The 27578-nt window shown below is 42.2% G+C and overlaps 1 protein-coding gene across 4 annotated transcripts; it reads left to right on the top strand.

Moving 5' to 3' along the window:
* Positions 1 to 410: 410 nt before the first annotated feature.
* On the top strand, positions 411 to 25456 carry ppp1r1b (protein phosphatase 1, regulatory (inhibitor) subunit 1B). 4 transcript variants are annotated; one of them, XM_030407526.1, is made up of 5 exons: positions 411 to 854; positions 14520 to 14603; positions 17513 to 17588; positions 18888 to 19025; positions 22646 to 25456. In XM_030407526.1, the coding sequence occupies exons 1-5, from the start codon at positions 741 to 743 to the stop codon at positions 22783 to 22785; spliced, it is 552 nt and encodes a 183-aa protein (XP_030263386.1). In that variant the 5' UTR covers positions 411 to 740; the 3' UTR covers positions 22786 to 25456. The 4 variants fall into 4 exon arrangements, with proteins under 4 accessions (XP_030263386.1, XP_030263385.1, XP_030263389.1 ...); XM_030407525.1 differs by having other exon boundaries at positions 14520 to 14609; XM_030407529.1 differs by lacking the exon at positions 18888 to 19025.
* The last annotated feature ends 2122 nt before the right edge of the window (positions 25457 to 27578 follow it).

The raw sequence follows: 27578 nt of genomic DNA, 5'->3' as shown, positions 1-27578 counted from the left end.
GGCCTTTCATTGAAAATCATTGGCCATAGCATCATGTGTAACACCACCCCGCCTAATAAATGTACTAATGTCAGTAGCATAGGCTAAGCTGCTGGATCCCCATGTACATTGCCCCCCTGCGTACACTCCACACATCTCTCTACTGGTTTATCCCTCCATGCACTCGCTGCTCCCTCCCTCGCTCAGCATAAATCTCTCATTCACAAATAGAGGCCAAAAGAGGCTCAGCTGATGTGATGAGATTATTATTTTTTTTTTCTGATTACAAATCAACCTCAGCTTAGATAGACAGAAAAAACACCGCCCTGCTACATCCTCTCTCCTCTCCTCCCCTATGTGCTCTGGCCACTCCCCTCTCTCCTAATAACCCCACCCTTTCTGGACCTTGGCCCCTCCCCTCCACCCTCTACCCACCCACTTCTCTCCCTCACAGCCAGATCTAAGGACTTGCCTCAGCTGCACAGGTTGTGAAGGAGGGGAGAAAGAGTGAAATATAGAGAACAGGAGTTGTAGAGGAGAGTATTAACAACTGCTGGTGAGGGAAAGAGGAGGTGAAAAAAAAGACAGAGTCTGTTCAGTTTATTGTTTTTCTAAGAGAAGAAGGAAGGAGTGAGGCAGGAGAGAGAAGACTTCAGGAGTGGGACTACCCAGCAGTGGGAGGTTCCTCCAGGGAGGTTAAAGTGATCCTCGGTAGCGACCTCTCCTTTCCGCTGGGAGTCAGACCCCCAGGATCCAGAGCCATGGATCCCTCCGTTTCGACCGAGGTCGAGGAGGAGCCCAAGGAGAGGAAGAAGATCCAATTTGCTGTGCCAGCCAATGCGCCCACCAACCTGGACCCTCGACAAGTGGAGATGGTGAGCAGGCGGTGGACAGATTGGTGTCTGACCCGAGGAAAAAATGTTTTTGTGTTTAGATTTTAAGTCTTTTACAGCATTCAAGCGAGAGGTGGAATTGTTTAGTGTAGTTATAAAGTGCTGTACAAATGCCTCCATGTGAGAACTCTGCAAAACCCTTTCTCCCTGCTTTGTTTAATTTGACAAGTTCCTCATGCAGGGCTGCTTTTGCTGGGTCTGTGTCACACGTTTGAGAAATTATGATGACATTTCCCTCCCTGTGTTTCCTCATGAGATTAGTGCCTTGCTGTGTCATCTCATCTTGACCTGCTAAACAATGTAACATTGACAAGAAAGTCACTATCTTGCACATGAGGCCTGTACACTTTTTTGTAACTCAACAGCAACAAGACGCCCTTGACATTTTCTTGCTGCCACTTTTGATAATCACAGTTTGTTTTCATCTTTGGCTGCTCAGCACCCTCTCTGCGTCTATTTGACCTCCGTCATCTGACCGTGCAATCCTTCAATCTTGCTTTGCCACAAAAGTGTTTTCATTATTCTGCAAAATCTCATTTTGACAGGACAACTCTGATCTTTCTTTTTTGGCTCCAATGCTGGTGGCTCTTATTTTAGAGCAGGGGAAAGTGGGCCAAAGCCGGAACCATTTGGTAGATCGAGGCCAATGGCTCATCCCTCCTGAGAGCTTGAGGAGAGGTGGTGCTGGAAAGGCAGCAAGAAAGAAATGATGGAAAGCAGAAAGAGAAAAACGCAAAACCTAATCTCTGGGTCTAACCTGTCTGGGGTCAGCTCCCTCAGTGGCTGTCCTTGTTTCACAGCTTGCATACAAGTGGCTTTTAGTGGATTACAGTGATCATACATCATGCTACATCTTTTTCTTGACTGATCCCAGACAGTAATATGTGAGTTTGAAGACTTTGTGAGAAAGTTTTATGATTGCACTTTCTCCAGAATTTTTTCTTGAATGTAAAGGATAATTTTCTCTGCATTTAAGATATTTCTCGCCACGAAACAAATTGTCTCATCTCAAGTTCTCATGTAAGACACTAATATTGAATTCTAGACTAAATGACGTGCTTGAATGGAAATATTTTGTGGTGCCTCACAACACTTCTGCTCACATTTACACATGAGCTGCCCCGTTATCACACTCTGATGATCCCTATCTTCTCTTCCAAGAAACCACAGGATATCAATCTACCATATGTGAGCTTCTCCTTCATTTTAAAAAAAAAAAACCTCACTTCCTCCTGTGCGTGTTTCGGGGAGGACCGTATTGCTCAATCACCTTATGGTCAAACAGTGATCGGTTATATTTAGCTCTCCTCCAGCACGCCGGCCCTGGTCTTTACCTTCACATAGGTTTGTATGTGCGTTTAAAGCTTCTGGGTCAGCACGGCGCTTCTGTTCGTGTCACCAGTTTGTCAAACAACTATTTTGTGTAGGTGTTTCAAGAAGAAATGTAAACCCTTGAATGATATTTCTATATCGAGGAACTGGTTTGTATGATTGTGTGTACATGAGGATGGGCGCTGATTGTTGCAACAAAGCAACAATTGTGTTGAATGGGAGTATGGGAAACCTTAGGGCGTTCAGGGGAGGATGTGTTTCTGTGTGTTTAAAGGCAGATAGCATCTACCCCACGCTGATGGGAGTCTCCAGGGACCTGTGGGTGGGCAGGGGTAACGGTTAACGACACTCATTTCATTCCCTTCCCCTCCCACAGCAATTACTGTCGCCTGCAAGTCCGTCTTTGCTAATGAGTTGCAATGACTTTACCATTTCTTCTGAACTTGTTACACAACCGGTAACTCCTTACTGCTCATCCCGATGGCATTTAAACTCCAAAACCGCTATCGACTGAGCTGCCGGGGCCTTGTTACTATGGAGACGGGCTGCACAACTATTTTGCCCATCGCTGCCCCACTGTTAGCATCTAAAAGGTCAACTTTAATGGACAGCTCTGTCTGTCTGTCTAATAGGTTGTTTACATTGGTGCTGCTACATGTTTGTAGCTATGTTTGTGTGAATGCTCTTTAATAGGTCGGTTGTTTATGTGAGAGACTCTTCCAAACCTCCCACTCAGTGAAATATTGCACATTGTGGGAGAAAACAGCAGCAATTTGCACATGCCTCAAAGGTGTAAGATATTCTGACTGTGTATTTCTCACCTGTGTGTGAATGTTTACTCTAAAAGAGTATATTCTGCATGGCCTACCATGAGAAGAGACAACTTAAATAACAACAAAAAACCCATCTAAATAATAGATGATGCAGATTGTCTCGGTGTTATTTAGCTACGTTTTGACACATTACTTGCTTGCATCTTCTTCCTCACGTGAAGGTTGAAAAATTACCCACTAATTCAAACATTTTGTTAAAAAGCATTTTCAGTTTTTCCGTTAATAATGTCCCAGGTTACTTCATGTTAATCCATGGCGTCACTGTGAAGAGATTTCTACCAACCTCCGAAAACTGTCCTCAGTAGGTTCCCTGTTTCATCCAAAGCAACCTGAATGTCACTTATATAAAAATCTGGGCGCAAGTGGAGTTTTCTCACTTTGCTGACAGGTTTTTTTCCAGTTGTTCTAAGAAAATATAAGCATGACTCACTCGCTATATTACCATGAAAAGCCTTTTCAATTAAAAGTCATCGAATTAAAGGGATCATAGCGTGATGTGGATGTGAGATAGAGGGAGTTTGTGTACTCACATGTAAATGTGGGAGGAAATCTTGCCAAGCATTGCGAAGAAATTTCCATTTTAGCAAGTCATTCAGTCTATAATTCAATATTATTGTCTTACATGAGAACACAAGGTGTACTGTGTCTAAATACAGGTGGTGTGATATGAGATATTCACACTTGATTCATAAATAAAATTGACTGGAAAAAGTGCAATTATCACACTTTCTTGCACAATCTACAAACAAACTTGTTACAGCGTGAGAGTTTTCCTTCAAGGCCCCCAAGCACCGACACCGGAATAATTCAAGAACATCCCTGCCATCTCTCAGTATAACTCCAATTATGTTCTGCCCTCCTAGTATTTTCTTGAAATCCTTATCTCTTAAGATGATCATTCCTCACACCGAAAGGTCATGAGCAAAGTTGTGCTTGTGCGCAGCAGCAACGAGAAAGCACATGGCAGTGTTTACCATCCCTACCCCCACTGCAAAAAACACACCCACACACACCAATCCTGTGTGCTTTGCAACTGATGTAGGGTAATGTGCATAATGGACAGAGATTAGGGTCATAGTGTGGATGCTGCATCCCTGATTCCCTCCAAGTCTGCCTCCCTGTGGACTCAACAAGCAGACATCTCTCTATGTTTCTGGATCTGATCTGGTCAGGTCATGTTGAACCTTTGAACTGACAGAAAAAACCTCAGTACATGAAAGGGAATATCAGAGGACAGGAAAGGGCATAAGTTCGAACCACTCTGATGCCAAACTCTTTCACATTAATCTATATTAAATCGAAAGGATTTATGGAGGGCATGATTTAGGTTTCCCTGACCTGCCCCCTCCGACCTCGTCCCTCATCCTCCCAAGCCTCATCTCTGGGTTAAACGTCAAACAGCGACCTTTGATGCAGAGAGTGTTTGTGTGTAAACATTAGCAGTCTGGGGGACTGTCAACATGCACTCCCACAAAGATTGGATTGCAAAAAGCATGCTGGGTGCAGTGATCTTTCCCTTGCATGTGGACGGTGAGGAATGTCACTGTAGTGGTGTGACTCAGTTTGCCCAATGACGTGATCGGCTTTTTGAAAATTATTATTATTTTTTTTAATGTTCCCTGCAAAGTTTCCTTGTTGATGTTTGTAGTGGCCAAAACTAATTGAGAAAGAAATTATTGTACAAAGATGAATTGCCCCACTGAAAACCCACAGATTGTAATTACAGTTTGGACACAATCAATGGGTTTCTGTCTTCTTGTGGCTGGGTTATGTGTTTGTTCCTCCCTGTTTTTGACAGCCCTGCCGCTTTGATTTGTTAATGACTACAGAAACATTTTCATGGCCTGTGTCTGTCATCAGCAGTTTAGCACACAGTTTTCCTTTCATGTTCCTTTAACAGTGTAGTTTCTTTGCACCAAAGCCTCTTTATTACATATAATGATTAATCTCTTATTCTAAAAAATCAAATTGTCTTAATGATAATATTGACTGTCTGTCATCTTCCGTCGGCTCCTGTGCGCGTGGATGTGTGTAATGTGTACACAGTTAAAAAACATAAATATTGAGCACGGGTAGAGTGATTTGTCGCCTGATGACAGTGTACACAGTGAGTTGGAAATGTGCCATACTGCCCGCTGCACCTCAGGCATGCACAGGGCGCTGCACACTGTGCTTCAACACGCCCTCCCCTTTCACGTTGTGGTCAACAAATCCTCTGTTGTCGGTTGGTGTCATTATCCCACTCAGTCACTCACTTGTCGCTTCAGGGATCATTGTTGATCAAATCGAGTCAGGCTGTCGTCAGGGTGCAGAGAGAAACAGCCCCCATGATGTGCATTCATTCATTACCAACTGCACATCCGCATTTTCTTTTATATCGTTCTGTTACAGTGCAGATGAATCACAGCGCATCTTAAGCACCTCATCTTTTAACCCTGGCTGAAGCAACAACAGCAGCAATCATATCTGTGATGAGAGGAGAGGGATTAGAAAGGCAAAAGTGGCACAGCGGGCAGAGATATGTGGGGGGGCTGGAAAGGATCTGGAGTTGACTTGCCACCAAATGTCATTAGACATCACTATGTGTGTTGCAACTGTGTCAGGAACTTGGCCCTGACCGGCACTTTCCTCACTTTGAGTATCAAGATCTGGCCACCCTGTCTCTCATCAAAGACTGATGTAGGCGTAGAGAGGAGCACTCAGGCGTGATTCAAACCAGATGGGATTGGTCTAGATTCCTGTTTCATCAACATGGAGGAGACATGGCATTATGTTATTGCTGCTGTGCCTGTTTTAATCTCTGATTTTCATCACAGCGGTTGAGACATTTTTTTTTCCTATGTTTATCTGCTTGCAACTTAATGAGCTTGCACTGGGGCATGCCCAGCAGGTCATCTTCAATATGTTTAAGGGGGCATGACCAGAAATACCAATGAGGTTGTTCACAAATACCACAGTGACAACAGCCATATAACTAAGATTTGGAAACTATGTCATCAGATGCTAAATTAAGATGTTTCTAGACATTTTTAAACCATTTTGAACAATTATTTAAACAGGAAAGAGATTACAAATGTCTTATTCAAGAGAGTCCTGGTCAAGCAGACCAGTTACCAGGATAACCACAGATAAGATCTCTGTACATGTTTATGTTGCAACTTCACATTTGTTTGGGTTGAATTTTATATTTCTCTCTTGTCACAATGCTGTGCTTACGCTCTGCTTAGATTAAAGCACAAAAACAATTTGATGAGGATTAGATTAACATCATAGCTTGGCCTTAAAAACCTGTTTTGGCCGGCATGATCACGCATGCAGATGATCTGACTTCCCCTGAAAGATAGCTGGTTTTAGTCGCCACAAAAACAACTTGAAATATCACCAGGTGTACTTAAAAACATCCACCCGTTTCTCTTGAACTGTCAACCATTTGGCAGCCTTGTATGCTGTAATAACGCCACCACCTTTCTGTCTTGCTGCGACATGTGGCTAATAAGCTTATAATGTGAAAGTGATATGCCACATATCAACCTTGGACTGGTTACTGTGGTTTGGAGAAACATTATCTAACATAATTTCCTGGGCTGGTCCTGGCCAAGACAGGCAGCAGCCCAGTTACACAGTTGCAGAGAAAGTGAACAATTAAAGTGAAGAGGAATAACAAAATGCTGAGTCATAAAACATCGAAACATTCATCAACATTCAAAACATCTTCCGCCAAATGACCTCTCTTCAAAGTTGTTTAGTATAAACATACCAACAATAATCTTATAAAACGGAAGGCAGACCATCTAACGTGAGCATACAAAGAGCATTGGTGAGTAAGGGCTTCAAAAGATCTAATAAAATGTCACTGCTCCGTGCTCACAAGTCTCGGTTACAATCCTTAGTGATGTTGAAATTTTACACTTGCTGAGTTTATACATGCCTTTTGCATCCAAGCAATGACCTGTAAGCTGCACAGCAACCATCAGCAGGAACGCTTTTTTCATTCATCACCTGTGGGTACGAATGACGTGTCAGATGAGTAACTATAGCGACTTTGTCCTTTGTTTGTACCTGCCTGTTGACCTCTGGAACTGGTCTTTGTCAGCCGCACAATGTGACACCACTGCATTTGAGTGCGCAGACAAGAGAAGGAAAGTTAACTGAGTGTTTGCAGGCTGTTAGTCGTGCCGTCGTCTCTGTGAATGCTTTGATTGGCACCTCCCCTGTTGTCGCCGCGCCCTGTGTGTTGCTCCAGTGTGCGCTGTGGCCTGGCAGGTGGCTTCCTGTCACTCATCAGCCACTGGCAGATTATTGCTGTTGTGTTGTGATGGTAGACCTTTCTTCCAACAAACTCTGGAACGACAGGCCAAACGGCTACCAGCAGCTAATTACGTAAATGCTGCAGGGGTACTGTGTGACAGAGGAGGAGAGAGGGGGGGGGGGGGGCGGTGGTCTGAGTATGATATCATCCTGCCAGTGGGTGCAGCATAATTACATTCTCCTATTTGGGGGTCATTGGAGAGCCCCTCCAGATGCTATCTCTAGCCCATCTGTTTATCTAGTTAGCCAGTGGTGGGGTCAAAGGTCAGTGCAAAAGTGTTATTTGAATGCTCAGAAGCAACACGCAGCAGCCTCTCAGACTTACGGGAATTCCATGCTGCTGGTATTTGAATCGGAATGAGCACATCATGCATATGTGACGAACCTCGGACCTCAGATTCAGATGGGGCTCTAGTTTGTCATGTCCTTGACCCTCTTTGAAACAGCTGGAAACTCGGCAAGCGGGTGTTGCTCAGTGAGACCCTGTTGAAGCTGCCTGAAAGCACTGTCTGTTAGTAATGACTGGGATCACTGACTTTTGGCTGTGTATTTGTAATGCTAATGGAAACATTTTTGGCTGCCGGCTTTGTTAGGAAGGGGCAGTGTGGCCTGGTATATTGGGTTTAACCCTGACATCAATGTGTCCATTTCCAAAACACAAATAATCCTTAATGAGAGACACTACAGTGTCACACTGGAGCAGGGAAGGTGGACTCAAATGCAGGCAGGTGGGAAGTGCAATGGAGGAAGTTTTAATCAGGTGTTCTTTTGCTCAGCATTTCATTTGATCCCCTGTCAGTTAACCTAAGTGTAACTAAGAGTGAAAAATGACTGAATGTAACATGACTAAAACTAGAAGATTTCCCTGTCTGTGAACATTTGTGCCTGAGTCACGTCAGATAGATTTGGAGGCCTGGCTCTGCACCCAACTCTCTGCTCTTGCTCTATGCTGACCAGCTCCAACCGCAAACCCCTCAACACTCAGAAAATGTCTTCGTGACATAAAGAGAAATTACATATTGGGTGTGTTAAATTGTTACTTCTAGTGTCTACCCTTAAACTCCAGTTTGAAGGCAGAGATGATGATAAACTAGCCGTACTGATATTTTGGATCATAGAGTTCAAGAGCTGTTTCTTTGCTGAGCCTGTTTGAATTACCAATGCACTGTCCATCCATTATTTTATCCCCCGAATAATAATTAAACTTATATAAAAATATTCAAGGTTTAGATGTGTTTTGTTCTTCAAGAAAACATTTGAACTATAAAAAAGAAAGAAAAAAATGCCACTAAGCTCATACTGAAAGGGATCATTTTTCACCTTATTGAACTTATTGCTTGACTGCACTTAGAGCACCACATGGGGTTCTCCCACTTGGTTTTAAAAGGTTCACTGCACGAAAGGGGGGATGTGGGGGTGGGTGCACGACTCAGAAAAAGGCTGATTTGATTTAATTAAGTTGCTCTTCAGAGTTCATACAGGCTAAAGACCACGACAGCAGAGGCAGGGAATCAAACTGCATCAGAGCAGCTCTCACCCAGAGACGGACAGAGCCGAGATGAGTGGCTTCAAGACAAGAGAGAGGGAACTTTGTATTCATGAGACATAGCCAAGGTTTTAAGGAGGAGACAATAAAAGATCTGAAAGGGAGAGAAACTGAAAGGGTGAAAGATGTCTGTGCTGCCCCATGGAGTTAATGTTTACAGTTAAAGGAACGCAAAGATAGAAAGTATTGCAAATTAAAACTGCCATCCATCTTCACTGGGAAGAACAGGGCTACCCAACTCAGAGACCTCAATTTCTTTACACTGCAAAATAAATGAAAGCCCATTTGCCCTCTGACAGTTTCTTGCTGAACATTTTAAGTCTGTCCCGTTGGTGAACTATATGCCATGCACATACACACACACCTATTTCAGAGTGATGTAGAGGCATGCGCCTGTGGGCAGATGCCATAACTGCAAATCAATCTTGTACGAATCCATATCTATCCATCCGGAGCTGGGTTACAGCTTGGCCAAGAGGGAGAAAAAGCTTCATATGGACCTGAGTGATGCTCCCACATCTATCAGAGAGCGCTGACACACTCTGATTAATAGGACAACCCGATGTAATGCAGTGCCATTGGTCACAAGAGATGTAAGCTGGCAGGGGATGAGATCTGAGGTGTGTTTGTCTCTGTGTTGGGGCCAGATCTGCACAGCTGACTCCCCTCGAGATGCTCGACTGTTGGTGCTGGTGCGGGGCAGAGTTTTAGAGCTTTTCTGTCTCGTCCCACTAAGCCCCCATGGACCCCTCCGATCTAGTTTATGCTGTCCTGCTGCTGAGGCTTTTTATAGGCCCCGGCCACGAGAGCACCAGCTTAGAGGACTGCCACTGGGGAGCAGACCCATATCAGCCGATCTGCACCCGGGCTGCTACGCAAGAACGTGCTGAGCCAACACACATACCTGCGCACACAGACACACACACATGTGCAAAGTCAACATTTACCAATGACTCATGTACCCCACTCAGAGTGAGGTATTGGAGTCCTTCCTAGCTACTTAGCTGCAAATTGCACTTTACAAATTTACAAGAATACAACTTTTATTTTTATTTACTTGGCACGTCTCTAATCACACCTGCAAAGGCCTTTATAGAGTGTTAAAGAAATCCTCAACAAACAGAAGAAGAAAGGAATGTAAATGCATGACTGTTTAATAAAAAATGTAATAAAAAGGAGAACTTCACAAGACAAACATAAAGCCAAACAGTCTGCCATTCCACTTTTCAGTGAATCTAGAGGTTTCTTGCTCTCGCTGTCTCCAGAATGCCGACTCAGCACCTGATTCACATTCAATCATCAGCTTTAGATAAACTGATAAATCTCCTTTCTCTATGATCCATCAGCCAATATTTTTTATTGAGACCAAAGCTCTGTGTGAGACCTATTGAGGGGCTGTTGCCTCTCGGGGAAGCCTGCAGGCGTACACCTGTGGAGCCACTGAAAGGCCACCGCAGCAGCCTACTTAGAGCCCCTCAGTGCAAGTCCACAGAAGCTCGACTGATCTCAGCACAAAAACAATGGCTGCCAGTGAAGGAGAGGGTTTGGGAGATTGGGGGCAGGGGGTTTAGAGAAATAGAGAGGGGGGGGGGGGGGGAGGGGGAGGGATAAAGCGTAGCGGGAGTAATCTCACACGCTGTGCCCCAGTGTTGGCATAAATGAGGAAGTCACATACATATTATATAACTCCGGCAGAGTGGGGTGGTTTTAAGGCTGGAAAATTACTAGAGTTACAACGTGTGTTTGTGTCATCTGGCATAGACAATGTCATACAGCAGCATGTCACTACCACCAACACCGCCATCATCGTGTGTGTGTGTGTGTGTACATGAAAAAAGTGTTTGCCTGCTACAAATGTTTGTTGATGCCATGATTTTATATGTTTAATTAAATCAGTGGTGGAATGTTACTAAGTACATTTACTCAACAGGTACTGTATCTTAGTATTTACTCCATTTATAAATCAAAAATAATTTACTTTTTACTGCACATTTTTCTTAACTTCAGTTACTAGTTACTTTGTAGATTTAGTTTAATAGTACAAAAGATAATTAGACTAATAAATGATGATGTAATATTATAGGTTAAGATTATACTCTACTGATCCCCTAGGGGGATTCACAAGCTACCAGGGTTGTAGCAGAAATGGAAAATATTTGAGAAAAAAAGTAGAAGTATATCTCAAAATTGTACTTTGTTAAATGTACTTAGTTACATTCCATCACTGCAAGCTACCCAGTAGATAAACTCTACAAAGTATTTAAACCGCCTTTTAATAGCTTGAAAATGAATGTGATGAACACATTATCTATCAATTATCATGATGTTATTGTAGAGTATTCTAAAATGTTCCATTCTGCATAATGAATACTTTTACTTTTGGTACCAGCAGTAGAATATTTTGCAGCCACTTTTGACAATATCATGTTAGTAAAATAACTTATGAGACTCTCTGCTGATAATAATTTCACAAAAGTATGTTTTTCAAAGCAACACTTGTACTTTAAGTTAAGTGAAGCATTTGAATTCTTCCACCCCTGAACTTTGTGATTTTTTAAAACCTGTTTCACAATTAACCTGAGAGGTGGAATTTTATTTGCCGGTTTAGGAGGTCATGTCGGAGCATTTCACAAGACCACTGTGATGATTACATGACAACATCAGTAGGACAGTCATCTGCACCTACACACACACACACACACACACACACACACACACACACACACACACACACACACACCAGCACAGGTTCAGTAAATAGATCATCAGATTATGCTTCTCAGTGACCTCAATTATCCCACACAGTCATTTCACCTTTCATTTATCTCACCGTTCCTATTTTTATCTCCATCCGAATAACTGAAACTGCACTCTGTCTTTTCCTGCGTTTATCCTGGAACTATCTATTTCAGTGACACCATATTAGGAAAATGTTTGCTCTTCTTCTTCAATTTCCACTACAGAAATAGATAAAATGGCACCTGGAGCATTACACACATTACTTTTGAAATGTGCATTTGATTTGTAGCTTTTTCAAATATTTATCATTTATAGCCATACCTCTAGATTTATATAGAGCTGTATTTTAAGTAAAAGAGGGCAATGGACCAAATGTTACCATCATTTTAACCGGAATAATGTAACAGAACCTTATCTTAAAAAAGAGAAGTAAAACTGAAGATGTGAGACAGCTATTACTAGCTATTTTGCATAAGACTTAAAGAGAAAGTTGTGGTAAAGTAAAATATAAAAAGGGGAAGTAATGTTTTGTAAGCCATGATACAAACATTTGTGGGAACAGGAGTTCTTAGAGCTGCAGAGAAATATTGTTTTCAGTGTTGATTAATCTGACAATAGTCTATGTAGTGTCAGGAAACAATAAGAAATGTCCATCTCACAGTCACATTTTAACATATTTGCTTGAAAAAAACCCCAACATTAACGATTAATCATACCTTCCTCATCATTACATTACAACAATCCAGTGGTTTTCCTAGTTTAATTGCTTTAATGCCCCAGGACTTGGCCATAGGCTTGGTCATGGCAACATCTGGTGTCTGCTCTCTGTTGTGGGTGTCTGTGTGAGCCACCTCAGGCTGCCCTGTGAGGCTGGTAGCAGGTGTTAGGCAGGCAGAGGCAGCAGGGTTCACAGCATCATGGAGCCCCAGGCCTCCACACCTCGCCGGGGGGGAGAGACAGGAGAGATGGAGGGGGGTTAAATGAAGCCCTGTGGAATTTCACTGCCAATAAAGAAATAGGTCTAATGATGAAAGGGAAATACTGATAGGTCAGTAAACAAAGAGATAATAATATGATTTCAGGGATGATGAATCCTGGTGATGGAGAGGAGAGAGGGAGAGAAGTGAGGCTAATGTCACTGTCAAGGAATTAATGGTGAACATGGAAGTAAACCGGATAGAGGAAGCAGCGGATCAAGTGAGATGGAAATGGAAGGTGAATAAGAGATAAACCGATAGCGAGAGATGCGCTGCAGGAGACAGGAAATCTGGAAGTTGCGTGACGAGATTAAAATGCGTGCCTGGTGTCATAAATACGGGTGAAATCCACGCTCGATTACTCTGTGTTGCCGTGTTTGACAGTGGCAGCTTTCCACCGCACGGCCCAGCAAGCCTCTGCTTTGGCAACATGTGCCTCGCTGCGATGACGCACACCTCGCTTAACAAGACGGAGGTGAACTGAACACAAACACATGTCTACGTATGGAGCAGTTTTAGCCAGGCTACTTAACTCTTTTCCTGTGATGTTATGTGGTGCTGTAAACAGCAGTGTCCAGGTTCATGTCATGGCCAAGGTTGGCTGGCACCACAGAGGACACCTTTCAATACCTCAGTTGTCTGACCTGCCAAGTCCAGTTAGCTGAACTACTTTTATTCTTGGTGCACTTCATGTTATCCAGCTGCTTTCCAAAAAGGCAGTTTTGTAAATGTCAGCCATTAATCATCTAGGACTACTGTGGGAGTCAAAGCAAACCAATCACCAGAATAAATATTGGCATTGTACGTGTACATTTTACATTTCTTTATGTTCACTTTTAAAATTTTATGTTGTGACCACACTGTTCTTAAGGAAGCAAAGAGCCCACACAATTGGGTCACTTTATTTCAGGAAGGTTATTAAAGTGAAATGCTTTGACTTTTATTTGGAATTACCGAACAGTTACTTCATGTTTGCTTGAATGGTGCCTTACAAAGTTTGCAGCTCGCATTTCATAGAGAATACAGGCTGTATTAGGGCTCTTAACTCATGCCTGTTTCACAACGCGTGTACACCTGACGAGTACAGGCTGCTTTGAGTTATTTTAAACGTTTCCAATGAGCACAGTAATGTCACAAATATCTCGGCACATTTAAGCAGTTGTATACATTTTTGGTCTAGTTTGATTTTTAAAAGGACTATTGTCAAAAGAAATATCTAACTGTTAGAGTGCAGTCCCGCAGACAGGGCACGATGTTGGTGAGCTGGAGGGGCACAGCTGGGCATTTGTTCCTATTAGGACAGAGAGTGCTCTGTAAAGTGGCGTATGTGGAGTGCAGGGCTGCACTCCCTTTGCTCACAGACCGACGACGAGTGTCTGGGCTGATTGTTGGGGCTCATTTAGCCTAAAATCCTCTTTTCCATGGTCGCTCTGTTTGTGAGGGTGTATATGACTGTACATCGTGCACTCAGGTGATCAAAACCTACGTTGTGTGGTGTGTGAATAGGTCATTCAGTTCCAATAAATCCTGTGTCAAAAGCTTTAAAACCTCTTAAATGCGGGGTCATTTGAAACTGCAGCAACAAGCATCAATTGAGCGTACTGTTAACTGTATCTGTCAATGAGATCAGTTGCATAATGAGTCTTCCTCTGCTCTACTGACCGACCGTCTGCGCTCTGACCTGACTGGTATTGAGTGCTGGAAATTGCTGTTGGCTGTTGACCCACCAGCCAACTGGGCAGCAGCACTAATGAAGCAAGCGAGGCCCGAACATGCCCTTCAGCATTAACTGTCAACATTTTTCCGCCTTGACTGATATGGCTTTGTGCTGAGCATTATTAATAATACAGTATTGGCTGGTTTAATTATTCATGTATTTATGGCTGCCCATTATGTTTGTTTTTGTTTACAGATCCGGCGCAGGAGGCCCACACCTGCCACGCTGTTTAGAGTAGCCGACCAATCATCCCCTGAGGATGATCAGTCCACCCATCAGGTAAAGGTGAAGTCAAAACAGTTTTCTAATAATAATACATGTCTCATCCGTCCTCCATCAGTGCTTGTCCACCCATGAAATTAGAAAAATCACCCACAAGGTACCATTTGTTTGCCCAAAACTCAACCCACGTGCCAGAATAAATGTTGGCAATGTACACATCTGCACACCATGGATATGTTAAAAACCTTATGTTAACTTTATGGAAATCTAATTAGAGATATCCAGAGGTTTCATGCTCGAAACATCTTCTTGAACAGCGGTATCTCTCTCCATCTCACCTAACTGTCGAAATGTTGATATGATGCCTACTTATTTAACAGAAATGTACAATGTCAACATTTTATCCTGGCCACTGGGCTGGGATGCTCCTCTGTTGATCCATCTTCACAAAGTAATGTTGTGTGTTCAAAACTAAGAACTTCAGCTTTCAAATGTTTACAATTTCCAGATCTTAAAGGTTCATTCTTGAACTTAGAACTAGCAGTTTGACAAAAGATGTTATCCTGAGTCATGATAACAGAGAGACACACTTATCTTTTTTTGTTTACTTCTTGTGGATCACTTCAGTTAATGTCATTAATATGCTTCTCAATAAAGACATATTTAATCAGGGTTTCTGCAGGTATCAGCAAATCTCATTTCATGCTTTTTCATGCCCTTTTTCATGCCACTTTAAACTAATTTAATGCCAATGTCCAAATGCAGATACTTTCACACACAAATTGTAAGCATTTGACAATGCCAATTTTGTATTTGAAAATCCAAATTTAACTGTCAGATGGATCACAAGACGGTTTACAGTCATTAAATGCAACACAAAGTGCTTCACAAAATAAGAACACAACAAAATACAAATATTTCACTGGGCAGCACACATCTCTGCCCGGTGGATCTCAAAACAACATGCACTGATAATTAAAAGTAATGAACCTATACTGCTTATGGCAGTAGGCAAATTCCCCAAAATGTTGAACTATCATGTCAACCACTCACAAAAGATAGACTAACTTTAAGTAAGCACTGACATCTGAACTGAATGCTGGTATTGAAACAGGGTGTAGCCAGACTTTCCAAAGTCGCATTCGAGCCAAATGCTGCTCGCAGGTCGGTGGTCTTCCCCGCTGTCCCGGCTCTGCTGGGGGCAGTCGTTGTCGCGGCTCCGCTGTGGCCTAAAGCCTGATTTATGCTTCTGCGTCGCGGCGACGGCGTAGCTACGTCGTCGACGCAGACCCCTACGCGGACCCTACGCCGTAGCCTGACGTGCGCCTCCAAAAATTCCTGACTACGTGTCACGTCGACGCGTCGAGACGCGAACGGCAAGGACTGTGATTGGTCCGCTCAGAACGTGATTTCCGGCATTTGCTTTTACAGTCAACAGTATAACAACACCGCCACCGCATTTGTTGTTCAATATCCACGAGCTCTATCTCCAAAAACACCCACTCCATCTCAGTTGCCATTGTTTACTGTCTGACCGGAAGAAAACCAAGGAATCCGATATGAACCCCCCGAAACCAAACAAAGACACGTCAGCACCCCCCTAGCCGCTTGGCGGAACAACGCGTCCCCTCGACGCAGAACTACGAATGCTCAATGACGGCGTAGGGTCGACGACGTAGCTACGCCGTCGCCGCGACGCAGAAGCATAAACCAGGCTTAAGTTGGCAGGAGTGGTGGTAGCAGCGGCAGCTGCAGGTGTAGGGGTGACAGCAGATGTTGCGCTGCTGGTCACGGCCAAAAAATTCGACACGGTTAACTGCTGCCTGCCTTTAAACGCCGCCTTGTGACTCCCTGACTGCATGTGAGATTTTACCGCATTGACGCCCATTGTGCAAAGTTTGAAGTTTTTTTTGCACACGGTGCAAAATGCCTCTCCGGGTTTACCTTCGACAGGCTTTAACCAGCTTCTAAATTGTTCATCCTCCAACCACTTCTGCTGAAACTTGCATTTCCCCATTTTTCCGTCATTTATTTCCTCGGTTCTTTCGTCACGGCCACAGCATTCACACACACACACACACACACACTAGCTAGCATTACTCCGGTGTCTCAACTTTGTGCACCGGCTGTAAAAAGGTAGCCGATTAAAAGGTTCCGCCTGTCAACCATTACGCTATACTTCCGATCAAAATTAGATTTAGATGTTTATATAATCAAAATAAATAGTGAAAAACAATGTTTTTATTCAATCAAGTTTTTTTAATGCCTCTGAACAGCGAAGTTCATGCTTTTTCATGCCATTTCATGCCTGAATTTTCACAAAATCCATTTAATGACTTTTCATGCTTTTTAATGACCCGCGGAAACCCTGTTAATCCATCTGCTATTAATCAGAGTGATCATTTTTATGACCTGTCCTGCCTGATCCGTGCATTTCAAATATACGCACACAGACATGCAGCAGCGTTCCTCCTCTCAGCTAAATATCAGGGTACTTTCACTCATGCTGTCCAACAGAGTGGTTGATGGGACAGATGATTGTGAAACAGCGGGGGCAGAGGGCCTAACAGCCACGGACAACATGCCTGTCCATCAGCGAGGATGAGTGCCCCTGGTTAATAGCAATGCTCTTGATCCTGGCGCACCTGGCTCTTGAAGGGAATAAGAGATGACACTCTGATTGGTTTCATTTATGCACACCTCCAGTTCAATATGCAGAATTTTGTTATATCACAACTATTGTGGAGCCAATCGAGGTCCGCTATGCAACTGAACAAGTGTGATGTGGAAAAGTCTCCAGTGCACATTCACTGAGAATCAAATTTTGAGTGAAGTAGGGGACATAGAATAACAAATATTTACATATTCATAGATTCTTTAACATCTGAAAACACGTGTGAGGGGATTTTTAAAGGGGAAATAAATGAGAACAATCCGTGGTAATGTTTCTCTCTCTTTGCTCGCAGTGGGTCGTAGGAGAGAACGGGGTGCTCAAACCAAAACGTGTCAACCCAAACGTGTATCAGCCTCCATCACTCAAAGGTAGGGCTGATAAGAACTGATACTACAGGTGGTGGTTGTGTGTTGTGATTCATCCTTGTGTTTAAGTCCTTTTTCCGTTCTACTGTGCTTCGCTGCAGTCAATTGCCTCCTTGCATTCCAAACTTCACGATTGCTGACGAAGGAAAAAAAAAAATGCATGCAACAGATGGCTAGATGCGCATTGAACGTCTCTATTTTTGTTTTTGTTTTCTGCATGCGCATGTGTCATATGCATAGGCGTGTCTCTGTGTGTTTCTGCTCTCGGTATTCAGCAGGGTGCGTGTTTTTGTGTGTGGCAGATAGAGAGAAAGAGAGATTAAAGTGTGACAGCTGTGAGACAGTGAGTGTGAGTCTAGGAAAGTCTGGATCATCCTGGATTACAGTCAGTTGTGTATACAGCTGTGGCACACACACACACACACACACACACACACACACACACACACACACAGACAGAGGCATTAACACAAACATATAGGCATTGTAGAGATAGATAAACACAAACACACACTTTCTTTCCTGTCTTTATGCATGTGGCGTCCTGCAAAAATCTACATTTCGGTGCTTGTCAGCAGAGCTTTCGTTTAATTGGGATTTCTGGGTGTGCGTTGCGTGACGAGTGATGACATAATGAGCCAGGAAGCCTCGCTCCTGCCTCAGAAATCTGCCCTTCATCAGCTCAGATGTGGAGAGTGAATGGGAGAGCTACCTCGCAACAATTTCCAATGACATAACCTACCTCGAGCTTGGATAAGCGACCTGCCTCAGTGCCGCATTGTGCATCTGAGGGTGTTAAAGAGAGAAAGGGAGAGAAGCCAAGGTGACCCAGAGGAAGTGAGAGGAGGAGTTTAGGTAATATCATAAGAGAGAGGCGAGTGTATGGGGTGGGGGGGGGGAGAGTGTGAGTCAGCACCGCCAAGAGAGAGCGTGGAGGAGGGCGGGCAGTCGAGGAGAGATGAGGGTACAAACAAACAGATGGGAGGACAGGGTGAGATAAGGGATGGAAAACAACAACGGTGGCTTCTCTGTAAAAATCCGTGTGGGGTACCGTGTTGCAGTTGCTTGCCTGTTTGTCTGTCAGTGCATGTGTTTAATTGGCTTCCTGCCTATCTGGCATGTAGTATAACATTTTTTTTTTTTTAAAACCCTCGAGGCTTGATAACAACTGACAGTGTTGAAGCGTGGTAAAACCAAAACAACATATCCCTCTATCCCTGTGTCTTTGTCCATGTGTTTGTGTGGCCGTCTCCCTGTGTGTGTGTGTGTGTGTGTGTGTGTGTTGTGTTTACCTGTGTGTAGCTGTGCAGAAGATGGCTGAAGCACACATGCAGAACCTAGGTGTCTACCCCCCTTTGGAAGACCCTTGTGAAGGGGAGGAGGATGAGGACAACTGGCAGGGAAAGGAGGGAGAGGACACATCTCCCACCAAAGCTGCTGGTGAGAGGGAGGCTCTCTGTCAACTGGCTGCGACCGACACAACAGCAGCCACGCTGCACTGCACAGCAAGGACAACACTGTTGTTGTTGTTGTTGTTGCTTGTAGAGAAAAATACACCCTGTGGCACTAAAACGCTGCCAAAAAGACAGAACAACTGGCAATAAGACGAGTGGGTTCATGCTTACAAATGAAACACAGTGGTTGATCAGTGGTTTGTGGCTTGGCTGCTGTCTCGCCCACTTGTAATACCTCCCCAAACCCCTCATCATCATGACATTCACATGCTGAACAGTCAACTCATATATACTGATACAATATGTAGGACACGTATAACCTATTCTTGGTTTGCAGAAAAGTAAATTCCCAGCATTTTATTCTGGCAAGTGGGCCGACTTTAAATGAAGCTGACCGTCTTTTTAGATTTTTAGATTAGATTTAATACAGTGGGCCTCACAGGCTGCTGTTAAATGCAGTGTAAGAGTATCTGAAGGTGTATTTTTCCTTCAGGTTTGTGTGGATGGTCCACTTTGCCCTGCTGTCTGCACACATTTCACACAGTTTGAGATTTCAGAGCATGAAGCCGTTATTGATAACAATCCTAAAAGAGTCACAAGACAGATCAAGTGTCACAACAAAACTTAGGCTGTAATGATTTTATGCTCGCGCTGTGTTAACAGCCAAAGTCAGATCTTGGCATTTCCTTTCCTTTTTCTAAAATACATCCTACATCCTCCCATGGGTGGTGTCATTGTTCTGTGACGTCAGACAACTGCTGCCTGTTGCAAGAAGTTCCAACTTTAAGTAGCATCCCGTTGTACTTTTCCTAGTAGGAGTTTGGAATTACTGGATTCTTATATCACTGAGCCCAAGTTAAGTGTCTGAGTGTCATTTAGATAAATAGAATAAGTTGCTGCTTACCAGCTAGAGACATAACACTTTATTGTCAAATTCAAACTCATTTTTTTGTATTTGTAACTTTGTAAGTTTGTATTCTCCCAAACAAATGTTAGATAAATAATGTAGCACAATTACATTTGTCATGAAGTGCAACTGATTAAAAAAACAAACATAAAGTGGGGCGAGCAGGAGAAAAAAAGGGAATAAATGAAATCAGCAATCTGTTTAACCACCATATGATGGTTTTGTAAACATTTATATTATCTAACCTGCATGTTAGCTCCTCTGTGGGTCGACCAGGTGTCATATCTGTCAGTCTGTCAACTCGAATCAGTCCGAGGCAGCTGACGGAAAACCTGGACCCAACAGCTACCAGTCACAGAGGCCAGACAGGATTAATAAGCACAGACAGCCGTCTGATCCTGATCTGTATTCTACTCTCTTTCAGCGCTTGTTCTATTATTTTACACTTTAATGCAGAACATCAAAGCTTTAGACTCAGTTTGAGTTATTATCTGCGTGAGTTTGATCTCCAGCAAAACAAAACTAAACATCAGTAAATAAATCTTAACTTTTAATCTTAAATATTACATTATTTTGTTTTATGCTGCACAATTATGTTTTTTTAATCTCCCTTTTATCACATGAGAACGGTGGCATTTCATTCAGAATTACTGCTCCGTCAGCGCAGATGACAGACTGTCTCAATAAATCCTGGTGAAACACAAAAGTGCCAGGATCGTGAGGGATCCTGATCGGGCCCTTTGATTACAGTTCATCTGTTCCTTCAGTCGAGCGACACAGTTTGGGCTCGGCCTGTGTCATCACACACAGGACAAATCAACGCAAACGAGTCAATTAATCAGTCGGCTGTTCATCACAAGATTGACATCTGACATCTGAGTTAAATCTTTCAATCAGTCTCCTTCTCTGTCTCATCCAGTGTGTTTCTGAGTTTGTTTTGCAGCTTAGAAATGAACAAATTCTTATGAAAAATGAGTCACCACCTCCAATGTAACTTTTTATATTTATTTACAACACAGCCCATTTTCTTAAAAACATTCCCATTCCTGAATCGATTGTGCATCAATCTAAATGCGTCTAAATAACACTCAACTATTAATCAATGTTTGTCTTTATGTTCAGAGAGAAAATCTGTCAATTAGAACAAAATTTCCAATTATTACCTTCCCCTCCGAGGAGGATGTCGTGTTTTCACCTGTGTCCGCTTGCTAGTTGGTTTGTTGGTCAGTTAGTCAGCAGGATCACACAAAAAACTACTGAACTGATTCCAAAACTTTTGGTGAGTGACAATCATTTACACACCAAAACATCTATTAATAGGGCCCAGGAGTAAAAAATACCAGCAATCTCCTTTAGAATGGTTTGGTCACCACAAACATGGCTTGACGTCTCATTGAAAATATCCTTTTTTTTCAAACAGAGGTCTTTTCTTTTGGACACTGTCATGCTCGGCTTTAACGTCCCCACCTTTGCCTCTTCGTCCTGACATGAAGTAAGGGATAATGCCCGACGAGGTGTCCATAAACAGGAATTAATGGACGACGCGCAGCGGAGGGCACTATCCCGCTTATACCATGGTCACTTGCCAAAGAAACGAAATTAAGACCATTTATTTATATTTTCATGCATTTTACAATCAAAATATAAAGTTTTTCACAAGCCATAACTAAGTTTCCCTGGTAACGCCTGAGGGTTTGACTAATACCTGTAACAACAATCATTACCTTCCTGTAAGGTTCTTAGGCAACGGAAACGTTGTTCACTCCTCCAGTAAATAGGACGGACCATAGATACGACTTGGCAACGGGAGATATTCTAGTCCGCTCAGCGATGAGCCAGAAAGCTAACGCTATGCTAGCAAGAGTCAATAACATTGCGTACGGTTGACAAACAGTAAATATAATTCGACAGTATGTTTAACAACAAGACTAGCTAGCTAACCATTCATGCCATTGTCCCCAAATCAATATCAAGATTTTCACGAACAAACAGGCGGCCGTGTGTAACGTTACTGTGGCCGCAACCTGAAGTAGAGAGCTGAACAGCGAACGGGATGTGAGATTATTCGCGTATCAGTAAATTTAGAGGGGAAGTGAACTTTCTGCAGCTTGTGTGTTACAGTCGCCACCCTGTGGTGTTCAGAGGATAAGACACTGAAGGACTGACAGTCAGACTGCACTCAGTGTTGGAAATATAATATTCAGATCTGATACGCCAGCTAGCGCATTAATTTACAGCGGTGAACAGTCAATTTGACTGGAACTACTTAGTAGGTGTCCATATATCAGGGGTTAATGGACACCCTGCAGCCAATCAGAATCGAATATTCCCCCAGACCATGGTATAAAATCAGTTAATATGCATGTAATCTGAACGTGACAGGCTATGACACGTATTATAATAATGTCGATATGATATTTATGAAACATACAAACGTGCCAGTGGTTTGCAAAAACGCAGCTTTGTTCTAACGAATGGGCTGAAATCTGGACAATTCACCTCGACAAACACGACTAGATGTTTAATGGATGATCAAAACTGTTTTTGTTGAGTGACTGATCAATCATTAACAGACTGTTTTCTACTTTCTACATTCAGTACTAGTGCCGCTCACTCAATCTAAACCAAAGCCACAAGGTCTTGATTCATTGGCAACAATGTTTCTCTGCTTCCTTTGACATCAGTCTTTGTCTCCTCAGATCACCAAGAGACGGCGACCACTGAGCAGTCAGACAAGTTTTCCAGCGTGAGAGAGACGAGCAAGGAGGAGGACGACGACGACGAGGACGGGGACAAACTCAAGGAAACGACAGAGGAGATCAGCCGGGGGAGTAACTGAGAGAACGAGAGAGAGATAGAAAGAGAGAACTAGAACGAGAGAGAGAAAGAGAAAGAGAGAGCAGGGAAAACATTTGGAGGGAAGTGAAGGTGTTTTATCAAATGGTTAAAATCTGAAGAACTCGGATGAGATGAGCTGTTTTGTGGATGTCGGTGTGTGTGGAGACTTCCATGAAATCAAACATGTGAGTGAGCAGAGATTCAACCTCTGATGGGCAAAGGTGGACGAAAGCGAGGACAGAGGGGGAGTTTGTGTTGTAGCAGTCAGCCTTTATGAGCAGGCGAGGAATGATACTGACAGAGCAGACTACAGACGCCACTTTGGCCCTAATGTCCCTTTGTTTATAGAGAGAGTGGAGGGGCCAAGGTCAACAAGACCAAATACCCTGTTAGACCAGTCCTCCCTCAACCTTAACGCTTCTGCACAGAGCTAAATGTTCCTTTAAAGAGGGTAATAATGACCACGATCATCACCAGATACACACATATAAACTCTCTTGGGCAAATTTCAAACAAAGACTCTTTTACGACCCTTTCAAAAGTACTTGAAAGTCTTTAAACGTGTGTGTTCCACTTTTACTTTTGAGGCGTCTTTCTCACAGTGCAAGGTTTAGCCCTGTGATTGAATGTGCATGTAGTGCCATCTTGTGTTGAAAACAGGAACAGCAGGTTTAAAGTGATCCTCCAACCCAACACATTGATTGCGTCGCCTGGTTCAAGTTAAAATACTCAATATTTTTCTTGAATAAATGCAGTTTTAATACTTTTTAATGACTGACTTCAGCCATGCGCCGAATTGACATTGTGTGTAACTTTCTCTCAAGCGGGATTTACAGTATTTTGTTATTCTCTTGAGGGATTCAAATAACTGAAGCACAAGGGATTCATGGGAAGTTAATAAAAGAAATGAAATGATAAAAATGATAAAAATGACCCCAAACACCAGAATAAATCTTGGCAATGTATATTTTTGAAACTTTTACATCTCTTTATGTTTAATTTTTTATTTAATGTCATGACAGCGCTGTGCTCACGGTCTGGTTTGGTTTAGGCAACAAAAACACGTAGTTACAGTTATGAAAAGACCGCGCTTGGGATTTCCTGGTTCTGCTGTCACTAACTCAGCTGGAAATTGTCCCTTCGTCTTATTAGAAATGGTTTCACACTTACAACTGTTGAAACACTGTCTAGAAACGTGGTCTTTTTGCTTGGATGCCGGATGCCAAGCTGTCACGCCAACGGCCATCCTTCTACACTAAACCAACACATCCTCATACCTACATGACTGAATGCTGTCAATTGTCAGCAACTCACAAAAAAAGACATATATGACAACACAACTGTGGCAGTGGACCAGCATCGGGCGCGCCGGACCTTTATTGTGCGCTCATTGTTTGGTTCAAGCGAGAAAACTAGTTGGTTAGGTTCAGGAAAACATCATAGATTGCCTTAAAATATGTACTAAGTTAGGAGTCTACTTAAGTAACGCATCCATGGTTTGCAGAAATGTACAATGCCAACATTTTATTCTCTCACTCTCCTAATCAGAACTGAAATCTTATTGATTATGACTTCAAGCTTTAAAATGTGGCTGTTGCTGCTTTCATTCGTCAACTGAAACTTCTCAGAGCATTTCTGTTTCGCTGAAATCATTTTGGGCTGGAGTATCACTTTATTCACGACGATTTCAACGACAACAGCCACAATGTTTGCAGACATCTGTGTTAAATCTGTGCGCAAGTGAGTGTTGGCGTGGTCGCCTGACACCACATGTCATATTTGAGTAAAATTGATCTCTAAAGGGCAAAGCTACCTCTGATTTGTTTGACGTACAGAGCCCAACCCCCGCCTCCCCCGCATATCACACACTTGAACTGGACTCGTTGTGAACTGACACCATGAGAAGGATTGAAAAAAAACAAAAAAAAAACTAATGTAAAATCTTTTCCATTCGGGATTTCTCAGTGCTCGCAGATTCCCTTTTGTATGTTAACACTTTTCTATCTTCATCTTCTGATTTGTTGTAAGAGCTATTTTTCTAATCTAGCGTCCAGTGTGTGAGTAGCTCAGCTCTGTCCTGTTTCTATCCTGCATCAATCGTGCAGCAGAGAAAGCCCATAACCAGGCACTGCAGTGATATGACAAATGGTGACTGCACAAACTTTCTGTAGTCTTTTTACCACAAATATTCACTTGGCCGCTCTTTTTCTCGGCGTCAGCAGCAACTTTTAAATGTTTTTAGTCGACCTCTATCTAATTTCATTTCCAGTCTAACTTGGAAGATTCAGCATCTGGTGTATGAGCAGGTTTCCGGGATGAATAAATGTTGCTGTTTGTTTCATCTGAGCTGCGGTTTGTATATAAAAACTGTGTGAAACTTTTTTAACCTCTGACCTGCCCAAGTTGTGGGATGACTGGATGAGCAGATCGTGTGTGTCGAGGCTCTGCAGCCGACGCTGTCCTCCCTCCTCCACTCTCTGTCCGCCTCCTCTCCCCTCCTGGGTCAGAAGAAAACAGCCGTTGAAAGTCATGTATGAACTCTTAATGCTTGTTCTGTCTTTATTTTTATTTTATTTTCTTCCATTCTCTTGTTTCTCAATGTGATGTGGATGTTTTAAAGTGAGCAACAATATGATATCAAAATAAACAGTTTTTCCTTTTCTCCTTTAAAGTGATCTGTATGTGTTGTGCGTGTGTGAAATCTGAACTTGTGCAAGGGAATGTGAGCTTTCATTCGTTTTGTTTTGCTGAACAAATTTGTTTTCAGTCACAGTTCTCCACGAAACACCAAACACCAAAACATACATGGTTTATTTAACATAAAAGCACAGATTCTCATGAAATGAGGAGAAAATGTGTTGTGTGGCTTTATAAATAAGAATGATTTATAAAATATGAATGCTTGTTGTTATGTAAAATCAGAAATAAATGCTTTTCTGGTGCAAAGCAAAAGAGCAAATAGTGACCAGTAACATTTATACAGACATAGAAACAGAAGAAGGTAAACTCAAAGTTTGTTTTTTGGGTTAAACAAAATATATATATTTTTCTCTATAATTGTCCTGATTGAGTCTTTATTGTATTCTACTGAATTAAATCAAGCCCAATTAAAGTTTTTGTTAACTGATGTAACACAAGCTGAAGCTTTATTTAATTAGCTCAGACTCAGAATAACTTGAAAAACTTGAAAACTATGAAGAAAATTAAAGAGATTGTAAGAGATGGTTTTTAATGACACACATGCACTTTGTCCATTGCAATGCAAAGCACATAAAACTACACTTTAAGAAGATATTGTGAAATGCATCATTTAGTCTTTTCAAAACTTTAGTGTTGTTTAATTTAGTCTCAAAAGGATGTAGTGCCCATCTTTTCTTGGATTGATACTTGATGGTGATAAAATAAATCAATAAAAACATTTTTCTTTTGGATAATTTACCTACAACAGTGCAAAGTTTGAATGTGAAATATTTCCCGTATATTAAGAGTTTTATTTTTTTATTTTTTTATCTTGCTAAGAACTTTAATTAAAGGCCTTTTCAATGGCATCTTCTGTTTTCTGACGAAAACGGAAGTACAATGCAGATTATTCTCTTGCCGTATTTAACAGCTAGCAGTCTCGTGGTTTCTACAGCGGAACTTTGTTTCTGGTCTGTTTTGAGCATAGATTTAGAGCAGAAATTATTCATATTATTATCGTTATTATATTATCTCTATATAAAGATACACTAACGATAATTTGAGCTTGCACCAATCGTATAAAACAGTGCATATACACATCCGTTTATTTTGAAAGTTTATTTTGGAATGTACATACCGGAAGTGTTTGTGTGAGGTTTTACTGTTAGCCTTTACGCTCGATTGATCCTTAGCATGTTATGTGGCCAGTTACAGTATGAAAACCTGTATATTAGCTTTAGCATCTGACTTCATTGTCATTTAAACCAACATGTGTTTACAAAGGACCGCTGAAGTGGAGAGACCGAGAGACTCTTTTTCAATGAGGAAACCATTTTAAGCTAGCGTACTTTGAAGCTAGCAATCCGCTTGCAATACTAATAAGAGAAACTAAGTGTTTACTGTCCTCTTGCGGTCAGATTGAAGAACTGCAACACATTAAATTGACCAAACTAGCACAAACGCGACTGAGATTCTCTCCTAGCTCTGATAGATAACTGTAGTATCAAACTAGCAGCCCCCTAAATGACCCACATTTAGCCTGAAAACAAGCCAGTGCCGTCAACTATGACTTTACCAGCTTCCTAATGTTGCTGCCTCCATCAAGTCGTCCGGGCTTGAGTTTTTCTGCCCTCTAGCGGACACATTGGGGAACTACAGTGTAGGCAAATCAAGCTAGAGACGATAGCATAGTACTACTTCCGGTTATACTTACAAAATAAAAGCCACAATGAACATGGTTGTGCGCTGTGTCCGAGGGCAGTGCAGCTTACACAAACGTGAAAGTTGGGCAAGTTGAATCAAGATTTGCTTCACTCATATGGCCATAGAGGTGCATACAGTATATTAAAAGAAGGTTGTTCTAGTTTTGCATTGTTACTATAATAGCTTCTAAATGCTGAGAAATGAGACAGATAAAAAAAAAAAAAACAATAAATCATTTAAAAGAAAATCTAATACAAATAACTAATAAATAAAATAGTACATAAATTAATACAATTATGTATTATAAGATAAGATATACAGTAAATGTGATGCAATTTGTTTCAAATTATATGGTGGAAACAACTGTTTGCATGACGTTGCATGTGCATAGTTTTTTGCTATGGTAAGATA

The sequence above is a fragment of the Sparus aurata genome, chromosome 23, assembly GCF_900880675.1.
Source record: "Sparus aurata chromosome 23, fSpaAur1.1, whole genome shotgun sequence".
Taxonomy (NCBI): Eukaryota; Metazoa; Chordata; class Actinopteri; order Spariformes; family Sparidae; genus Sparus; species Sparus aurata.
The sequence above is the reverse complement of the archived record's forward strand: the minus strand, read 5'-3'. Positions and strand labels throughout refer to the sequence as shown.

Coding starts and splice junctions, on each gene's coding strand:
- ppp1r1b (XM_030407525.1), top strand. CDS start 741: ATGGATCCCTCCGTTTCGACCGAGGTCGAGGAGGAGCCCAAGGAGAGG. Junction 14,610..17,512: donor AGTCCACCCATCAGGTAAAG/GTGAAGTCAAAA, acceptor CTTTGCTCGCAG/TGGGTCGTAGGAGAGAACGG. Junction 19,026..22,645: donor ATCTCCCACCAAAGCTGCTG/GTGAGAGGGAGG, acceptor TTGTCTCCTCAG/ATCACCAAGAGACGGCGACC.